The sequence below is a fragment of the Engraulis encrasicolus genome, chromosome 11 (genome assembly GCF_034702125.1).
Source record: "Engraulis encrasicolus isolate BLACKSEA-1 chromosome 11, IST_EnEncr_1.0, whole genome shotgun sequence".
NCBI classification, from domain to species: domain Eukaryota; kingdom Metazoa; phylum Chordata; class Actinopteri; order Clupeiformes; family Engraulidae; genus Engraulis; species Engraulis encrasicolus.
In genome coordinates, this window is record NC_085867.1 from 38,187,818 (window position 1) to 38,204,158 (window position 16,341).

A 16,341-nucleotide genomic window follows, 5' to 3' on the forward strand; every position below is an offset into this window, starting at 1 on the left:
TTATATTTCCATACGCATTCGAAATATCACCTGGCCTGCATCGAAGCTACTATATCACAAGGCGCATTCTAACCATAGCCTACTACATCGCTTTTACAAGGTCATTGTTGTTATTGTCGATCACAGCAAAATGTGTTTTTCATTATAGTCAAGACATGAGTGGAGTACACTTAATGCCAAATGCTGCGCACATCTCAGACATCTGTTAATCGGTTATAATGATTCTCATTTCGGCTGCAAAAAATGGTTGCCTGCAACTCACGACCCAGAAGATGGCGCACTTGAACTTGATATCAAAGTTATGCAAAAGTTATGCATTAAATCACCCTAATATAAGTTCGTGTGGCTTCATCATGTTAAGGTTCATCTGGATATTGTGGTCATATGCTCTTAATATCAATTGGTTATTTCACAATTCGATTTCCCTGTTTTGGTGGTGCCAGTACACTTGCTATCTTTCTACTTACAGTTTCAGAAACAGTCGAGGAGGGTCAGTGTTGCTTCTCTTTCGGCTCTAATGTCTATCTTCAATAGCACGTGTAGAATCTAGTCTAGTCTATACGTACCTGCGCGCACGCACACACACACGCGCGCGCCCGCGATAACTACACGACCAAACAATGTATTTGAGACATCCACATTTATTTATTACACTTACACACCTACATTAGTAGTTAGATAGGTTAGTTATAGTTGGCTGATGAACTAGGCAATGCAGGATACTTTACATTTTTGGTTCCGTAAATAAATAGTTATTTAAGAAGGTTGGTGACAAGACACGGTGGATGTGCCAGTGCCTGTGCCTGTGCCAGTGATCCATTCATGTTTTACCATGCGTAGAATTTTTCAAGTAGCCTACTGTATCAGAAAGTTATTACAACTTATGAAACCCATGCTATCTATTGAATAATCGTTACATTGTATCACGGGCAGTCTACAGTGTGTTGCTCAGTACTGTCTCATTCATTTGCACTGCTGTGTCCACACAAGTAAAAACAAACCATTGGCTCAAATCGGAAAATGCTGAGCGCCAATTGGCTAGATGGGATGTCAGTAACTACACACTGCCAATACACATCTTAGTGACCTACTAACACAGATCCATGAGGCAGTAGTCACTCCGGGAGGGAAAAGCTAGGGAGAAACAAGGAAACACCACCTTAGAAATACAACTGGTTTACAAAAATGATTTCCACTTGCAGCACACATTACGGAAGCCGCCTTGTGAAGAGTTGGACTACCATATAACAAGGTATTACTTGTATATTTCTCCGAAACTCTCCCTTGGTTATTACTATTTTACCTAAGCCACCGGTAACGTCAGCGCACTGTAGGCTAAAATTAGGACGGTTATTTATCCCTTGTTTACTTATGCCGGTGACTTGCATTTAGATGGATGATTAGGACCTATTTATGAAATGTGGCTACTGCTGAAATTATTCAAGATCTGATTGTAACACTTGTGTATTAGAAAACTAAGTATACAGATTTTCTTCCTCTTTTGTGGTTGCGCATTTGGGATGACACCCAATTTTGACCTGTAAATGTATTGCAGCAGTTGGATTGTTTATATGGGTCATCCGGATCGCATTTAGATATTTTTAAACACACATTCATCACCATATCAAACTGGCTACGGCATAGTGACCCAGAATTCAATGTGGGTGGGTGTACCGAGGTTGTTAACACTCAGTCGGCTGGACAAAATCAATATAAGGCTTGTCGTTACGCGTGCAGATAAGTTGGATAATGTTAGATCATTCACAAGAGCGCGTGCCCATTTAAGATCCGTATGTGTTCCAGATACGAAAACTGAATACTGTTTTAACCCGAAAACATCAATATGTTCACTCCATTACATATTTTATCATCCCCTTTGTCTGTTTGATCGACCAACGAAGAGATTCTGTCTTGAATTACAAAACTTTACACATTAACATTACATCATGTCAGTGGCAACAGAATATGCCAGCAATCGAAAGAGGATAGCTGATCATGCTTATTTTCTAATCCTGACACAATGAAGGAATCTGGGGCAATGGGACGACTGCGAACAAGCGCTTCGTTCGTCCCAGCTTCACCTCTCCATAATCGAACGCTGCCTAACGGTGCACACATTTAAAAACTTTTTGGGCAATGCCTTGCCCACTTAAAATTGTTATGATAAACATCAATTGAGTGTGTTGGCTGATACTGTCGGCATGTTTGTGAGCCTGTTGATTTAGGCCAATACAGTAATGTGGCCAATAACAGGCAGGGTAGTCTCTGCGTATTTGTCCTGGCCTGGATGACTTATATCCTTTGAGTTGTGAAAAGTGAACCATGACTTCTTATAGACGTCTAATAGAGCTCTGATGTTTATTAAATGGTCAGCATTATCTCGCTTAGACGAAACGCAATTTGAATAACGACTGTGACGCGTAAAGGATAACCACAGATGGGTAATGTGTATTCGAAAACACAGGCCACATCTGTTGGAATATGATTTTGTTAGTTGGCTTAAGTTTCGCATTAGACTACGTTTCCTGGTGTGTTTGTATTTTGTTATATCTGCTCAGCCACGTGTGATGATTATGGCTGGTCGCATTCCTTTGTTCCCGGCTCCTGGGAGAGATATCAGCCTCATGGAACCCTCGCTATCAATTCTGGAAAACAGGAAACATGGCCATGATGTCGCATTTCTCATGTAACTTTATGTGTCGGAATTCTTATGGGCACTAAGCATTTTTTTGCTTGCGCTTAATTCTCGATTTTGTAGCACACGTTTAGTTTGAGTTCAGCCCTCTGACTTTGAATCCGACCGGGTGTACACCGCATTGAAGGTCAGCAGCAGTCAATCTTTGGGCTAGTAGCTATTCTTAGCCTCAGGAGTGTTTTGCCAACGACACATAAAACATCTGAACGTTAAAGGGACAGCAGCACAACTATGTCATAAATCACAACATATTCAGAATAAAAATAGTTAAAACGCGCATTGTTTTACAATCAGCGCCGCCTCGCCAGTTCCCGGTGATGACATCATGTAACGCTTTGTGCCGTTCGCTGAGGCAATTGCATAATTTGCAGCACCTCGTGCACGTAGGCTGGGGACCTAGGCGTGTCTGGCTGGATTTCGGATATGTTTAATAACTTCCCCTCGACATTTAACCTTTGTAATTGCATTGTAACTTAAGGTTGTACACAAAACAGCGATTTTAAAAATGTAGTTGTGCGTGATGGTGTCATAAGTCAGTCATAACCCCTGTCCTGTTATTGTGTAATAAGCATCCGACCGTCTTGCGCCCTTCACGTCTGAACTCCAGTGTGTTCTGTTACAAGCCATCTCTTTTGGCTTTATATTGTTTTTATCTGTGGCACTTCAGTTTGCCAAAGTATGGGATGTGTAGCCTAGTCGTCTAAAGCAAACAAAATAAAGCACATGTGCTGGTTAGGTCCACAATTCACAATGAAGTTCTAGACTTATAAAGGTGCTTCGTCTGTAGCTGCATATTTTCAGTGGTCATGTTCATATATTTGTATGATGCGTTTCGTCATTATTTGAGCCTTACTCAAATAATTTCATAAAGCTCATGCACTCTTCATGTACAGTAATTACAGACCTGTGCATGTACCGGTATTTGGACTGACTTCAAGCACTATGAATGGGGCCTATTAGACTTTCAATGAAGAGAATGCTTAACTTGAAGAGAATGTTTATCTTGCCACATAACTTCAGGAGCGGGACACATGTCACTTGAAGAGCTGGGTAGCTGCTGAGATGCTTAACTGATGTCCTCCAGATGAAAAACTGATCAGTCTGTAAAGGCTTCATTTGTGCACATAGAATCTGATGTGAGACTAATACATTTTATTTCCTTGTGTCTCCCTCACCACAGGTTTTCCACCACGTGCGGCTGGAGTGATCACCTTCCCTCCCGCCAAACATAAAGCCTACACATGTGGCGGTGTCACAATCTCAGAAGAACGTGAAGCCGTCTCAAAAAAACACAATGAGACAAAACTAAGACTCTCTTTATGCAACTTCAACCCCGCAGCACTTGTTTGTAAATATGCAGACCATCAAGAAGGAACCTGGCTCGAGCGGGCACTTCAGTGGCGAGGACGCCCTGGCTCTCGCCATGGCCTTGCAACAGGGCGCCGCCGACTGCGATCAGAAGCTGGCCGTGTCTGGCCTCTCCTTCAAAGCCAAGGGCACCACGTGCCGCCGCAAGCGGGAGTTCATCCCCGACGAGAAGAAGGACAGCCTGTACTGGGAGCGCCGGCGCAAGAACAACGAGGCGGCGAAGCGCTCGCGCGAGAAGCGGCGGCTGAACGACATGGTGCTGGAGAACAAGCTGATGGCGCTGGGCGAGGAGAACGCGTCGCTCAAGGCCGAGCTGCTCTCGCTCAAGCTCAAGTTCGGCCTGGTCAGCTCGGCCGTGTACGCCCAAGAGGTGCAGAAGATCTCCAGCGCCACCACCGCACTTTACCAGGAATACATCTTGCCTTGCCCCACCAAGAGACCTTATGGCCAGGAGCCTGACCCAGCTGCCCGGCTGCCCGGCAGCACCAGCAGCACCAGTAGCAGCTGTATATCAGTCATCAAGCACTCGCCGCACAGCAGCCTGTCCGAGGGCTCGGATTCGGGCATGGGTAGCAGCATGCCTGCCCAGGGTAGCCCGCTAGGGGGTCTCTGTAGGACCTCAGAGGGTCTCATCAAGCAGGAGCCCCTGGAGAACGGCGGCTACCCCCGCGACCAGACCAGCCCTTACGAACTGTACAGGAGCTACCTGAGCAACCCGTTCCAGGGCGCCTACTCGCAGCCCTCCCCGCTGCCGCTCCTGCAGCTGGCCAGCCGCTCCTCCAGCAACTCGCCCCGGAACTCGGACGCCGGTGACGACGGCGCCGTCAGCAAATCGTCGGACGGCGAGGACGAGCAGCAAGTGCCCCGAGGCCCCGGGCCCGGGCCGACCCTCACCCCGCCGACCCCGACCCTGACCCCGACGTCCACCCCCACGGGCTCCGACCCAAAGAGCGTCATCGTCTCCACCCTGAAGGCTGCCGGGCTGGGGGCGGGGTTCGGGACGGACTCCGGCGCCTCGGCGCTGCCCCACAAGCTGCGGATCAAGGCCCGCGCCATCCAGATCAAGGTGGAGGCCATCGACCCCGACTACGACTCCTCGGGGAAGTCCTCGTCACCTGTGGAGATGTCCCGCGGGGGGGCGGAGGAGGACTACCACCCTGTGAACGGCCAGAACGGCGGCCTGGCGGAGTTCATCCGCTCCCCTTCCTTCAGCCCCCTGTCCCTACAAGTTGCCAACGTGCAGAACTGGAACCAAAGGCCAGAGTACTGGCACAAGGAGCGCCTTGAGGCGCCGGTGGTCAAGCCAGGTGGCCGGGGGGTGATCCGCCCAAGCTCCCCTGACTTGGTGGCCGACAAACTTCTGGCCAATCTCAAGGAGAGGGCCTACGGCGGTGGTGGTGTCGCCCACCCAGACTCTGATAACTTGTACTTGAAACAGGGCATTGCCAGCCTGTCCGCAGAAGTAGCCTCCCTCAAAAGACTGATAACCCATCGGCAGGGGTCTGTCATCGAATCAACCAAAAGCACTACTACTGACAGTGACGCTGTATCGAAAGTATGTTTTTCAAACTGAGTGTGTTTCACCTTCTGTTTTGCACAAACGCCTGTTTTTTTCCACTGTGTTTGCTACTGCACTGTGCAATTCATACGGTATAAAAAAAATGAAATCAGATTTTAAAAAAGAAAAGAAAACGCAAATCATTGAAATAAATGGTGTGTTGTTGTGCACTTACTGTTGTAGTTTGGTGTGCCCTCTTGGCAACTCCACCTGTAGCCCAGAAGCCAATGTCAGGCTTATGTACATGCAAATTAAATGTCGACTTTTCAAGTTTTGTTGTATACAATACATTTTTTGTTGTTGCTGTTGTTTACAATAAATGTATACAAGCACTGAATGACTGCCCTGTTCTCATACTTTACTTTCACATTTGTCACTTTTAGCAGAACATAGAAAGCAGGTCGCGATGTGTGCAACTGGAAATGTATGCACAAATGTAAAAATGTAATCAGGCATACCATACCTGTCATTGCCTCCCTCAAAGCACACCTGTTAATCTAGTCAGAATTGCTTTCACTTGCGATTTTATATAGGTCAGGCAAGACTGCTAACATTTTACATAATATTTGTCAAGTGTATCTGCCAAATGAAAACATTATTTTCTCATTTACTGAAAAGAGTTTACAAATAAATCCCTAGGCTATAAAAAGAAATGAAACCATAGGCCTATTGTTAAAAAAAAAGTCAAGTTCAAGTTCATAATCATGGAAATGGCACCTAATTTATAATGTTCTTATAGAGCATGGTTTGTTTTAAATAGGCGTTCAACAGCTAAATAAAAGAGCACCCTGCGGCGCAGCTATGTCAATGTCATAAGTTATTTCTGTGCCAAAACTGTATCGCATTGGGGGAACTCCATTCTGCGACAGAAATAGTTGATCACGTGACTACAAACTACGTCACCGGTTCAAAGTTGAAAGTCAAACAAACACTGCAGTGAAGTGGCATGGCGGTGCTTGCGCGTTGCAGAGTCCTTTTTCAGGCGATTCGGTCCCAAACGAACTGCCTAGATGGAGTGTGCAGATCGCAGGATACTGTTAACCATGCCCTCGCCAACAAAGTACAATATGTCCGCTCGACAGCGTACGGAGGAGCCCGTCAATACAGCTCAGACTCGAAGGGAGACGACCTAATCGTTAGATACTTGGACGGTGATGATTCAGGTAGATTTTAGGAAACAGCACCACTTTTTCCTCGATGATGTGTGCCTAACTTAACGAAAATCAACACGCGGACAAAAGCAATAACCCTGTTTATCAGTTAAGGGGTGTCTCTGTGAGTTTTCCCTAACAGCTAGCACACTAGTTGAGCACATCTGGAAATGCTGTGGAAAGGGTTTGCATCACGAATGAGGCTGGAAAGAATGCAAGCGCACGGCTAATGTTACTATGTATGCTGAGCACTAAAGTTAACTTGCAGAGTTACAAAAGTAACACCTGCTGCCAGATGTTACGAATGCTGTCTGTGTGCAGACGGTCATGCTGCTCACCTATCACCTACTTACAAGGCTTGACGTCGCACTGCTCACGTTTTTCTTTTACATTAGTTCGACAGCAGAACTCTACCACCTCTAGAGTAAACCAAGTCAACTATTCACCAAAGAGATTTAAATAATTCGCTTTAACCTCTGAAAACTACTGAAGTTTTACAAGCAAGCTCCTCTTCGCACTCTCGCTAGTAATCTGTGGTGGTGAGTGAGTGCACGTGATCCCTTGCCTGAAGCGGATGGAATGCTGAGGAGTGATGCTTGTTTTTACTACCATGATCTTGCTTTGGTAGAACTAGACACTTCTAATGAACGAATTGTATTGAATAAAAAAAAAATTCTGCTCAGTACATAACATAATAGCAGTAGGTACATTTCTGTGTCGTTATGCTGTCATTACCAGTTGACAGTTCATTATTGGCATACCTTGTGTTTATTTTTGCTTTATAAACTCTGTGCTTGTCATTGAACAGGAATTGTAGTCTTTGGACTCAATCGACCAAAAGCAAAAAATGCCATCAGCAAAAATCTGGTTAAAATGGTGAGTGCAGACATGAGATCATTGCATAAAATGAATCATAGCTGGATTACTGAGAACTTCAGCCATAGAAAAAGTGGGTCATGAAAGTAGTAACTATCTCATGTCATCTTGTCGTCTTCCAGATGTCAGAGGCTGTGGAGTCTGTGAAGAAGAACAACAAAGTGCGCACAGTGGTTATATGCAGCTTGGTGCCAGGGATATTCTGTGCAGGTAAACCTTGTTTCACAGTTAGACTAGAGAGTATTTTGGGAAAGGAAGGCAGAGATATTCTAGAGAGAGATCCGTTAAAACCCGTCCATCCAATGCAAAGAAGTGTGCTCAAAATTCAGTCTCCTAAGGGGGCGTTGTCCCTCCTTCTTCTTGTCTTTTCTTGGTGTTTGCACGAGACGTGCGCTACCGCCATCTACAGCGCTAAGGGGACTCCATTTATTCTCAACCTCAAGACTCCGAAGGTCTCCTACAAGTAATCGAAGGTCTCCTAAAGGGGCGTTCACCCGACGTAAAGTGGATACTGGAAAAGAACCCGCCTGATTTATCTCTCTCTCATATACGATTCTCTGAGGAAGGGTTCTGATGCTAAACCCTCGGACATGCATCTGTGATTATTTTATTGTATTTATACTGTATAAATTAAGTATGCTTAAAATCAGTCCCTTTCATATTGTTTGGGCTAGACCTGCTATCCTGGATAACAGGGCTTTAATGCTCAAGTTCATTTTTTAATGGACTTGGACTTGTCTTGGACTCACTATTTGGACTTTGACACTGGCCTTGCCAAATATGGCTTTTGGACTCACCCGAGTCTCTCTTAATTTTGTTTAGAACACTCATCATAGATTCTAAAGTGAAGTTTGAAATCCAATAACATCCTAGTTTATATTCACATGTATGGCCCTATAGGTTACCTTCAATCAAATCATTCAATAATTTTCATGGAGTTACACAGACCAACAGTCTAGTAAAATGGGTGACAGAAATGTGGTAGGAAAAAAATACTTAACAGAACTAAGTTTAGGGTCTCTGTGTATTCATAAAATGTGTGTGTGATACAGTCATGCACATACAGTACAGGCCAACAGTTTGGACACACCTCCTGATTCAATGCATTTTCTTTATTTTGGTGGCTATTTACAGCAGATTGTAGATTCTCGCGGAGGGCATCAAAACTGTGCATTAGCACAAATAGAATTTCTGTATGTGCTACACTAAAAATACCTGAAAGTTCTAGATCTACAATTCTAATGAGTTATTGGATGACTTTTGTGTTCAATTAAGATTGACTTGACTAACTGGGTGTTTTTACTTGTAAATAGATACAAACAAGCTTGTTTGAATGTGTGGGACCGTCAGTTGTGCTGTGTTGACATCAGGTGGATAGACAGCTGACATTGCTGTTGGACAACTGCTAGAATGGATATTTTTGTGTTAAGCAGATAATTCTGTGTCTGTTTGTGCACAGTTTTGGTGCCCTCCGCCAACTCCACAATGTACAATAAATAGCCACAAAAAGAAAGAGAATGTATTGAATGAGAAGGTGTGTCCAAACTTTTGGCCAAATCTGTAGGTGGTTATTGGAAGATAAGGAAACTAAGCAATACAGTAAACATGATAAAATGAGAGAGTGGGCTCTTGCTTTCAATTGGTTTCTTTTGTACAGTGGTGAAAAAATACAATGTATGACTGTTTGTGAATGAAATAAACACACACACACACACACACACACACACACACACACACACACACACACACACACACACACACACACACACACACACACACACACACACACACACAACTAAATTATGCATGCCCTTGCCAAAATGAGGTGTATGACAATTTGATAGAAATTGACTGCAGAAGAGTGCATCTTTTTAAGTGTGCCGATTATTGCACTGCTTGTGAAGAAAGTAGCACTTGGTCTTGAAACACTGTGTTTGCCCCGTCATGCTAAGTTAAGACCTGCATGGCCTACATTGCAGAAGTAGGTAAACTACTTTCAATGCACTGTTAAATTTGGATGGCCAATGAGGGCTAAAACTCTGGCAAGCACAGTCAGTCTAGAAGATCCTGAAGGTAAAAATAGAGTACAGAGATAAAATAAAAAAAAACATACCACGGTTACCACACCTATATTTTTTGCTCCAGTTTACATTGTCTCTTCTGTAACAGGGGCAGACCTGAAAGAGAGGGCAAAAATGCAGCAAAGCGAAGTGGGACCGTTTGTAACTAAGGCAAGGTCCTTGATAACCGAACTTGGTAAGTAAGTCATGCTCTGTATCAGTCTCTGTTATTGTCTTCTTGTCCTTTATGCTATATGTGACACTTGAGGTTCTGCAGTTTTTCATTTGAGTTCAAATGTCAGTATTATGTTTGAAACGGATTTTTGAAATATTTAGAAAATAAAACAAGATGTTTTGCTTGTTTTGCCTGTTTTCAATTTGCCTTTGTTTTCTGCTACATTTTTGTAAAGGCAGAAACAAAGCTCAAAGGTTTTTTTTCTCAAATGAAGAACATATCAGGAAGCTTTGACTCATTTGTAACAATCTTTTGGCAACGCCATCACATTTCCTTGGCGCCTGTTGAAACCTAATTAAATTATCACGTTTGCGGGGAGTGAGGCAGACACTTGTGGACAAATTATCACGACAGAAGTCCCTGGATGCACAGAATGATCCATGTGGGAAAAAAGACAGCAACGTTAGATTCAAGGCAATCAAGATTTGAAATGAAATGGTTAAATTTGCCAGTTTAGGAGCAGTCTTAAAAGAAAATCTTTCTGTCTACACATGTATGCAGAGTAGTTATTTGTGTGTCCATTTGTTATTTGTCTAGTCAACTAGCTATCTGTCTAGCCTGACCCAAACAACATGCTCTTCTTTTCCCAATACACCACTTCATTTTACGACCAGTTTATTACTAATTCTATAAATTGTTCTCCAACTCCCTCCCGCTACAAATGGTTTCATTCTTGGGCCTGTGATGAGACGGCATGCCATGCCCATGAACTGTAGGTGCGATGGCCCACCAATGCAGCTTGCGGTTTTAATGTGAACTGTTTCTGGATGTCAACTGCAGGTAACTTGCCCATGCCCACGATCGCAGCCATCGATGGAGCAGCGTTGGGTGGAGGGCTTGAAATGGCTTTGGCCTGTGACATCAGAGTAGCAGGTGAGTTGGCCGTGTCGTCCTTGTATGGTCCTCTGCACATCGGCTCCGTCAGCACTGCGGAGCACTTTGGCTTCCGACACAATTCCGACTCCGGCACACGATTTCACCACAGCAGAGAATGAATAGTCAATGGTCGGCTCAGACAAAATAGAACTCGTCTCTAATCGGCAGTCGATGTCCATCGGTGACGGTGTGCGGGGTTGTATAGAAAACAATGGAATCTGACTTTTGCGGAGCAGTGCTCTGCACTTTGTCGTACCCGGTGTGCGTAGGTCCTATGTCCTATTTACACAAAGCTGTTTGTCAGCGTACAAAGTGACATTTCAATATTCTGTAATAATTTCACACAGCACCTTGTAGTTAAGGTGGCTACCTTGACAATGAACACCTCCCTTGACTAGGTTATGAAAAGACGACAATTTTGCATTGTGAATGTAATTTCTGAAGATGCTTGTCAAAGATGATCACTTATCTCTGATACTTTCTTCCTTGGCTAACAGTAGGCAGTAAATACTGACATGAGACTAGGAGTGCTGTACTTCTTTTTTTGAGTTCATATTGTACCGAGCACCGAGTCATGATTACTCTTCATATAACAATTTGTCTTTTGTAGCGTAACACGTGAAACATGAATCCATATGGATCTCTACTCGAGTGAAAGCTTTTGCATAATATGATGCATTTGTTTCAACCTCCACTTGGTGTGTGTGTGTGTGCGCGTGTGTGTGTGTGTGTGTGTGTGTGTGTGCGTGTGTGTGTGCGTGTGCGTGTGTGTGTGTGTGTGTGCGTGTGTGCGTGTGTGCGTGCGTGTGTGTGCGTGTGTGTGTGCGTGTGTGTGCGTGTGCGTGTGCGTGCGTGCACGTGTCTTGAAACTCATTGAAAAGAGCACTGTCAAAGAATTAATTAGCGGTCCATATTTAATCATTGGGAAACAGATGTCTCTGATCATCTTTTATCACCTACCCCCCTTTTGGATCCCCAAATCTCACACACACACACACACACACACACACACACACACACACACACACACACACACACACACACACACACACACACACACACACACACACACACACACACACACGAGACTAGGAGTGCTGTGACACACACACACACACGACTGCATCAGCACGGATGATGATGATGATGATGATGATGCCCCATATGCTTTCACACATTTTTAAACGTGCAAATCATTGCCAAGAGCAACAACCGTCAGGAGTCTATTTTAAGTACCTGCCAGTGTGGCAACAGTGTAATGATTTTTTATTTTTTTTTGTGAGGCTGCTGAAATGAGAGAGGTCTTTGCACTGATGGATGTCTATGTTTCTTTTTGTTTCCACAGCTAATTCTGCAAAGATGGGTTTGGTGGAAGCAAAGCTAGCAATCATCCCTGGTGCTGGTAAGCAAAGACATTTGCCCTGTGATTTTCACGTGCTGATGAAAAAAAAAAACACTCAATGTTACAACCAAAGTTTTACCTGCACAACAGGTATAATTAAGACAAGATATTTAAAGTTGATGCCTTTTTTATTATTTGAAACAGTTGGCTTTCTTAATGGGCAGAAAGCCTTGATTGCCAGAGAAAGGTTTGCAATGCCATGCAGATTTGTTGTCGTTCAATGTGGTAGTAGCAATCTGCATCTGCGCTCTGGATGGCGGCAATAATGCCAGTGGGTTTTCTGACCTTGTTTGCCCATTTCCAAAAGATGTCGAAAAATCAAAGCCTGTGAAAGCTGTCAAACCTCACTTCCACGGACCTTAATATGAAGAGAAACATTTTATTTTTCATTTTTATATCTAAATTTTAATTCCAGATGTCATGGGCTACAACATAGCTTTAGAGAATGTATCCAGACCTGCCAATATGACAATGTGGTAGTCATATTCTTACTTTGATAAATTAAATGGCATTATCTGATCTCTGATTACATCTACTATGAATAATATCTGTCACGCTGATCTCAGTCAGTGTTAATTAAGAGACCATTGTCTATGAAGCTGTTGTTAGCATAGCTCGAACTATTATGATTTGAGGTTGCCAGGTGACACTGAATAGTAAATTGCTCAAGAGAGGGCGCGTGCGCACACAGCTACCGGCAGTGGTGGTGTGTGTGTGTGTGTGTGTGTGTGTGTGTGTGTGTGTGTGTGTGTGTGTGTGTGTGTGTGTGTGTGTGTGTGTGTGTGTGTGTGTGTGTGTGCTCATTAACCCTGTCAGGGATCTCTACAGTATGTGACCACTTGGAAATGTGCTTTCTGTTCTGTAATTTAACCTGTTCATTGCAAGTTTTTAGTAACAAACGCCAGGCGGTACAACCACAGTTAATGCCACTTTTGTATAAATTAAATTAATGAATGAGTGCCTAGTAATTAATGTACAAGTAATGAATATGTGTTTCAGATTATGCAGTAAAAGCATACGAAACAAGTCCGACAGGCGGACAACAGATGCGTCCGTCTATGCCCGTTCTGAACCTTTTTTGCCCAAACGCCCCCTTGGCCTCCTCATAACCTGTCAAGGCAATTTATCAATAAGCCTACCATGTACTGTATAAGCCTGGATTTGAAAAAGTACCATAGGATTTCAACAGTGTTGGGCAATTTACTGAAAAACTGTAATGCATTGCTGATTACATGTTACTGTCTTTTCAAAATAATCCCTTACACTACATTTAGCAATGTGGGGACCTAAGGCGAATTTAGCTTAGGGGGCCATCAGTCCATCCCATATCACATTTTTTTTAACATAAAATCTCTATTTTTGTTAGGCTATTTTTTTTTTTTTAATCACTTTTTTTTTTTTTTTTTTTTTAATTACAAACATAAAAAAAACAGGCAAACATTACAACCCTTTCTGGACAGATTTCAATGAATAGGCTATTTGCAATTTTGCATAGGCCTACATTAAATAAACTAAAATGTGAAATTCTCTTTTCACTTTAATATGAGAGCAGCAGTGATGTCCCCCCCTCACTGAAGTGTTATTTCATGTGTGAGCATGATGCTGTCACCTATTTGAAGTGACGTTGATGTTGGATTTCATGGAATACTTTTAAATGCCGCTTTGGGAAGAAAACAGAGTAGGCGACAGGTGAACTGTATTTCTGTCAAAACAGTGGTTTGCAGGCGTTTGCGTTTTCACGTGGATATTGTCTTCGTGGACCGTAACAGACAAACCGTAAGTTCCATAAACTAATCAATGAGACATTGGCTACGTGTACATGATGTTTTTAAGTCCGATTTAATAAATGCGATTTAAATAGATCGGATTAAGAGTTATTTTGCGATGTGTATACATGGCACTTTCACTTAAATGCGATTAAACGTCTGGGGAAAATAAAGCATTGCGATTGGACTGAGGACGCACGTGCTGAGCGAGCCAAATAAGGCACGGGGGCGTGGTTCAATGCCACCGAGATGCAGGTCATCTTCCCCACGAAAATCGTTGCCTCAGGCGGACTGAAATCACAACATTTCCCCCTTTCTCCCTGGATCATTTACAATGCTACATTAGCTACCCTGTTAGCATAGAAAAACGAGTGGTCAAATGGTAATGTGGAGTAACTTTGTTGTGCTTCATTACTTCGTGGGGCACTTTTACATCAATATATGGAAGCCACAACATTTATAGTCGCTTAGGGTCTTTAAATTAAGCAAAACTTTCATGTGAAAATCAACAGGAAGTGCCGCCATGTTTTTCTCACTGGCAAAGAGCACGGTTGGTTTGCACGCATGAGCTCCAGGCCAAAACTGAGCGACTGCCACCTTGTGGACACAAGAGGGAATCACAGGAGGGAATCACAATTCAGAAACGCATCACGGGAGGGAAACACATCACGGGAGGGCGGACGGAGGGACGGACGGACGGACGGACGGACACCAAAGCCTCTTATAGAGATGCGTGGGACGCATCTAAAAAAAAACCATAAACATTTACTTCATACAATAGATAGAGGTACCATTGTACCACTGTTGCACCATTCTGACGTCTGAAACTAAAAAAAACGTCAGTGACCCACCTCCTCCTGTGGCTCTCGCCTCTCCATGAATGAATGCCTAGCAATTAACAGTAGTGGATAGGCAAGTAGTGAATATGTGTTTCAGATTCTGCAGTAAAACATTACATTACATTACATTGCATTTGGCAGACGCTTGATAACCAAAGCGACTTTCAAAAGAGGACATAATCAAGCCAACATCACAAGCAAATACAAAGTGCACAGGAGATATACAGAACAACAAGTGCAGTTGCAAAGAGGGGTTCGTTTTTTTACGAAGCATACGGAAACAGGTCTTCTGGCTTATTGCTGTTAATTGGACTGATGTCAGTGCCTAGTCATACGAAAACATACGAAAACAAAAACAGTTACTTACAATAGAGGTACCATTGTACCACCATTCTGACGTCGTCAGTGACCCACCTCCTATTGTGGCTCTCGCTCCTCCAGCTGCTCTTGACCGGGTTTTGGAGGCTTAGCGGGATCGCTCACAGGGGTCAAAGGTCACCCTGTGTCTGCGTCCCCTCCGAGGGGGTAAAACCCCCGTCCCTGGAATTTTTTAATAAAACGAGATTACCACTTCGGTTACCTCGCGCTAAAAATACAGTTGGAGTGCAGGAAATGGGGGACAATGCCACATTCAAGTGGCAGGAATGGGGAAGAGAGAAGTGTGTGTGTGTGAGAGAGCGTTTTTTTTGTGTCTTTTTCCCTCCAGGTTTCTCAAATGTCGTGGTTATTCTTAGAGGCGCTTATTCCAGAGCATAGTTCGTTCCTGTATCGAGAGTGGTGCCTTTTTATGTTGATGGCACTTGAGAGATTAGTGAATAAATTACATGGCTGTTATGGGAACACTTCAGACAAGTCCTGTGTCAGACTGCGTGATGAAACCGCTCCACTAAGCTTCTATGCACAAACCAAGAAAGAAGGGAGAAAGAAAAAAAAAACGCCACCAGAATGAGTTCTAGAAGGTTCCGTTCCTGGAAGCAAAGAGTTTTTTTTTCACAACAGGTCTTCTGGCTTATTGCTGTTAATTGGACTGATGTCAATGCCTAGTCAGAGCTGTGTTTTGGGGCCTAACTCTGGACTGGAGTGGCCTTTGCTTCCCCCCGCCGTTCACTATACACCCACTGGGATTTAGATCTTGACATTTTGCTGCCGCACAGACACACACACACACACACACACACACACACACACACACACACACACCTTGACACACACACCCCGACTCTTCTTTGTCATCTCGATGTCGCCTATATTTTTTTTCTATATTTAAGATGACACTGCTGTGCTCGTAGCATTTGTTGGGGGTATTTGGTGAGTGACTCATTCGGATTACTCATGTCTGCGCATCAAATGTAATCCAAATATTTGTCCCATTTTTAAGGAGTTTAGTCGAGTTGCTCTTTGGCGAAATGAAAAGTCGTGCACTTTTGATGGCTTGACCGTTCGGCCCATATTTTTCGAAATGTGCAGAGTGTACACAAACAAGAGCCAGATCCATGTTTTTTTTTAAGGTTTGTT

At 43.6% G+C, this 16,341-nt stretch overlaps 2 protein-coding genes across 2 annotated transcripts in view; both read left to right on the forward strand.

The window, feature by feature from the left end:
* Positions 1 to 1,104: 1,104 nt before the first annotated feature.
* Positions 1,105 to 5,975, forward strand: nfil3 (nuclear factor, interleukin 3 regulated). Its single transcript, XM_063210551.1, has 2 exons — positions 1,105 to 1,252; positions 3,876 to 5,975. The coding sequence occupies exon 2, from the start codon at positions 4,050 to 4,052 to the stop codon at positions 5,634 to 5,636; it is 1,587 nt and encodes a 528-aa protein (XP_063066621.1). The 5' UTR covers positions 1,105 to 1,252; positions 3,876 to 4,049; the 3' UTR covers positions 5,637 to 5,975.
* Positions 5,976 to 6,539: 564 nt separating this feature from the next.
* auh (AU RNA binding protein/enoyl-CoA hydratase) overlaps positions 6,540 to 16,341 on the forward strand; it is a 42,829-nt gene continuing 33,027 nt past the window's right edge. Inside the window, exons 1-6 of the mRNA XM_063210552.1 lie at positions 6,540 to 6,784; positions 7,581 to 7,648; positions 7,771 to 7,858; positions 9,818 to 9,904; positions 10,724 to 10,816; positions 12,165 to 12,221. Of these exons, the coding sequence (XP_063066622.1) occupies positions 6,568 to 6,784; positions 7,581 to 7,648; positions 7,771 to 7,858; positions 9,818 to 9,904; positions 10,724 to 10,816; positions 12,165 to 12,221 (610 nt within the window). The 5' untranslated portion in view covers positions 6,540 to 6,567. The remainder of the gene's footprint in view (positions 6,785 to 7,580; positions 7,649 to 7,770; positions 7,859 to 9,817; positions 9,905 to 10,723; positions 10,817 to 12,164; positions 12,222 to 16,341) is intronic.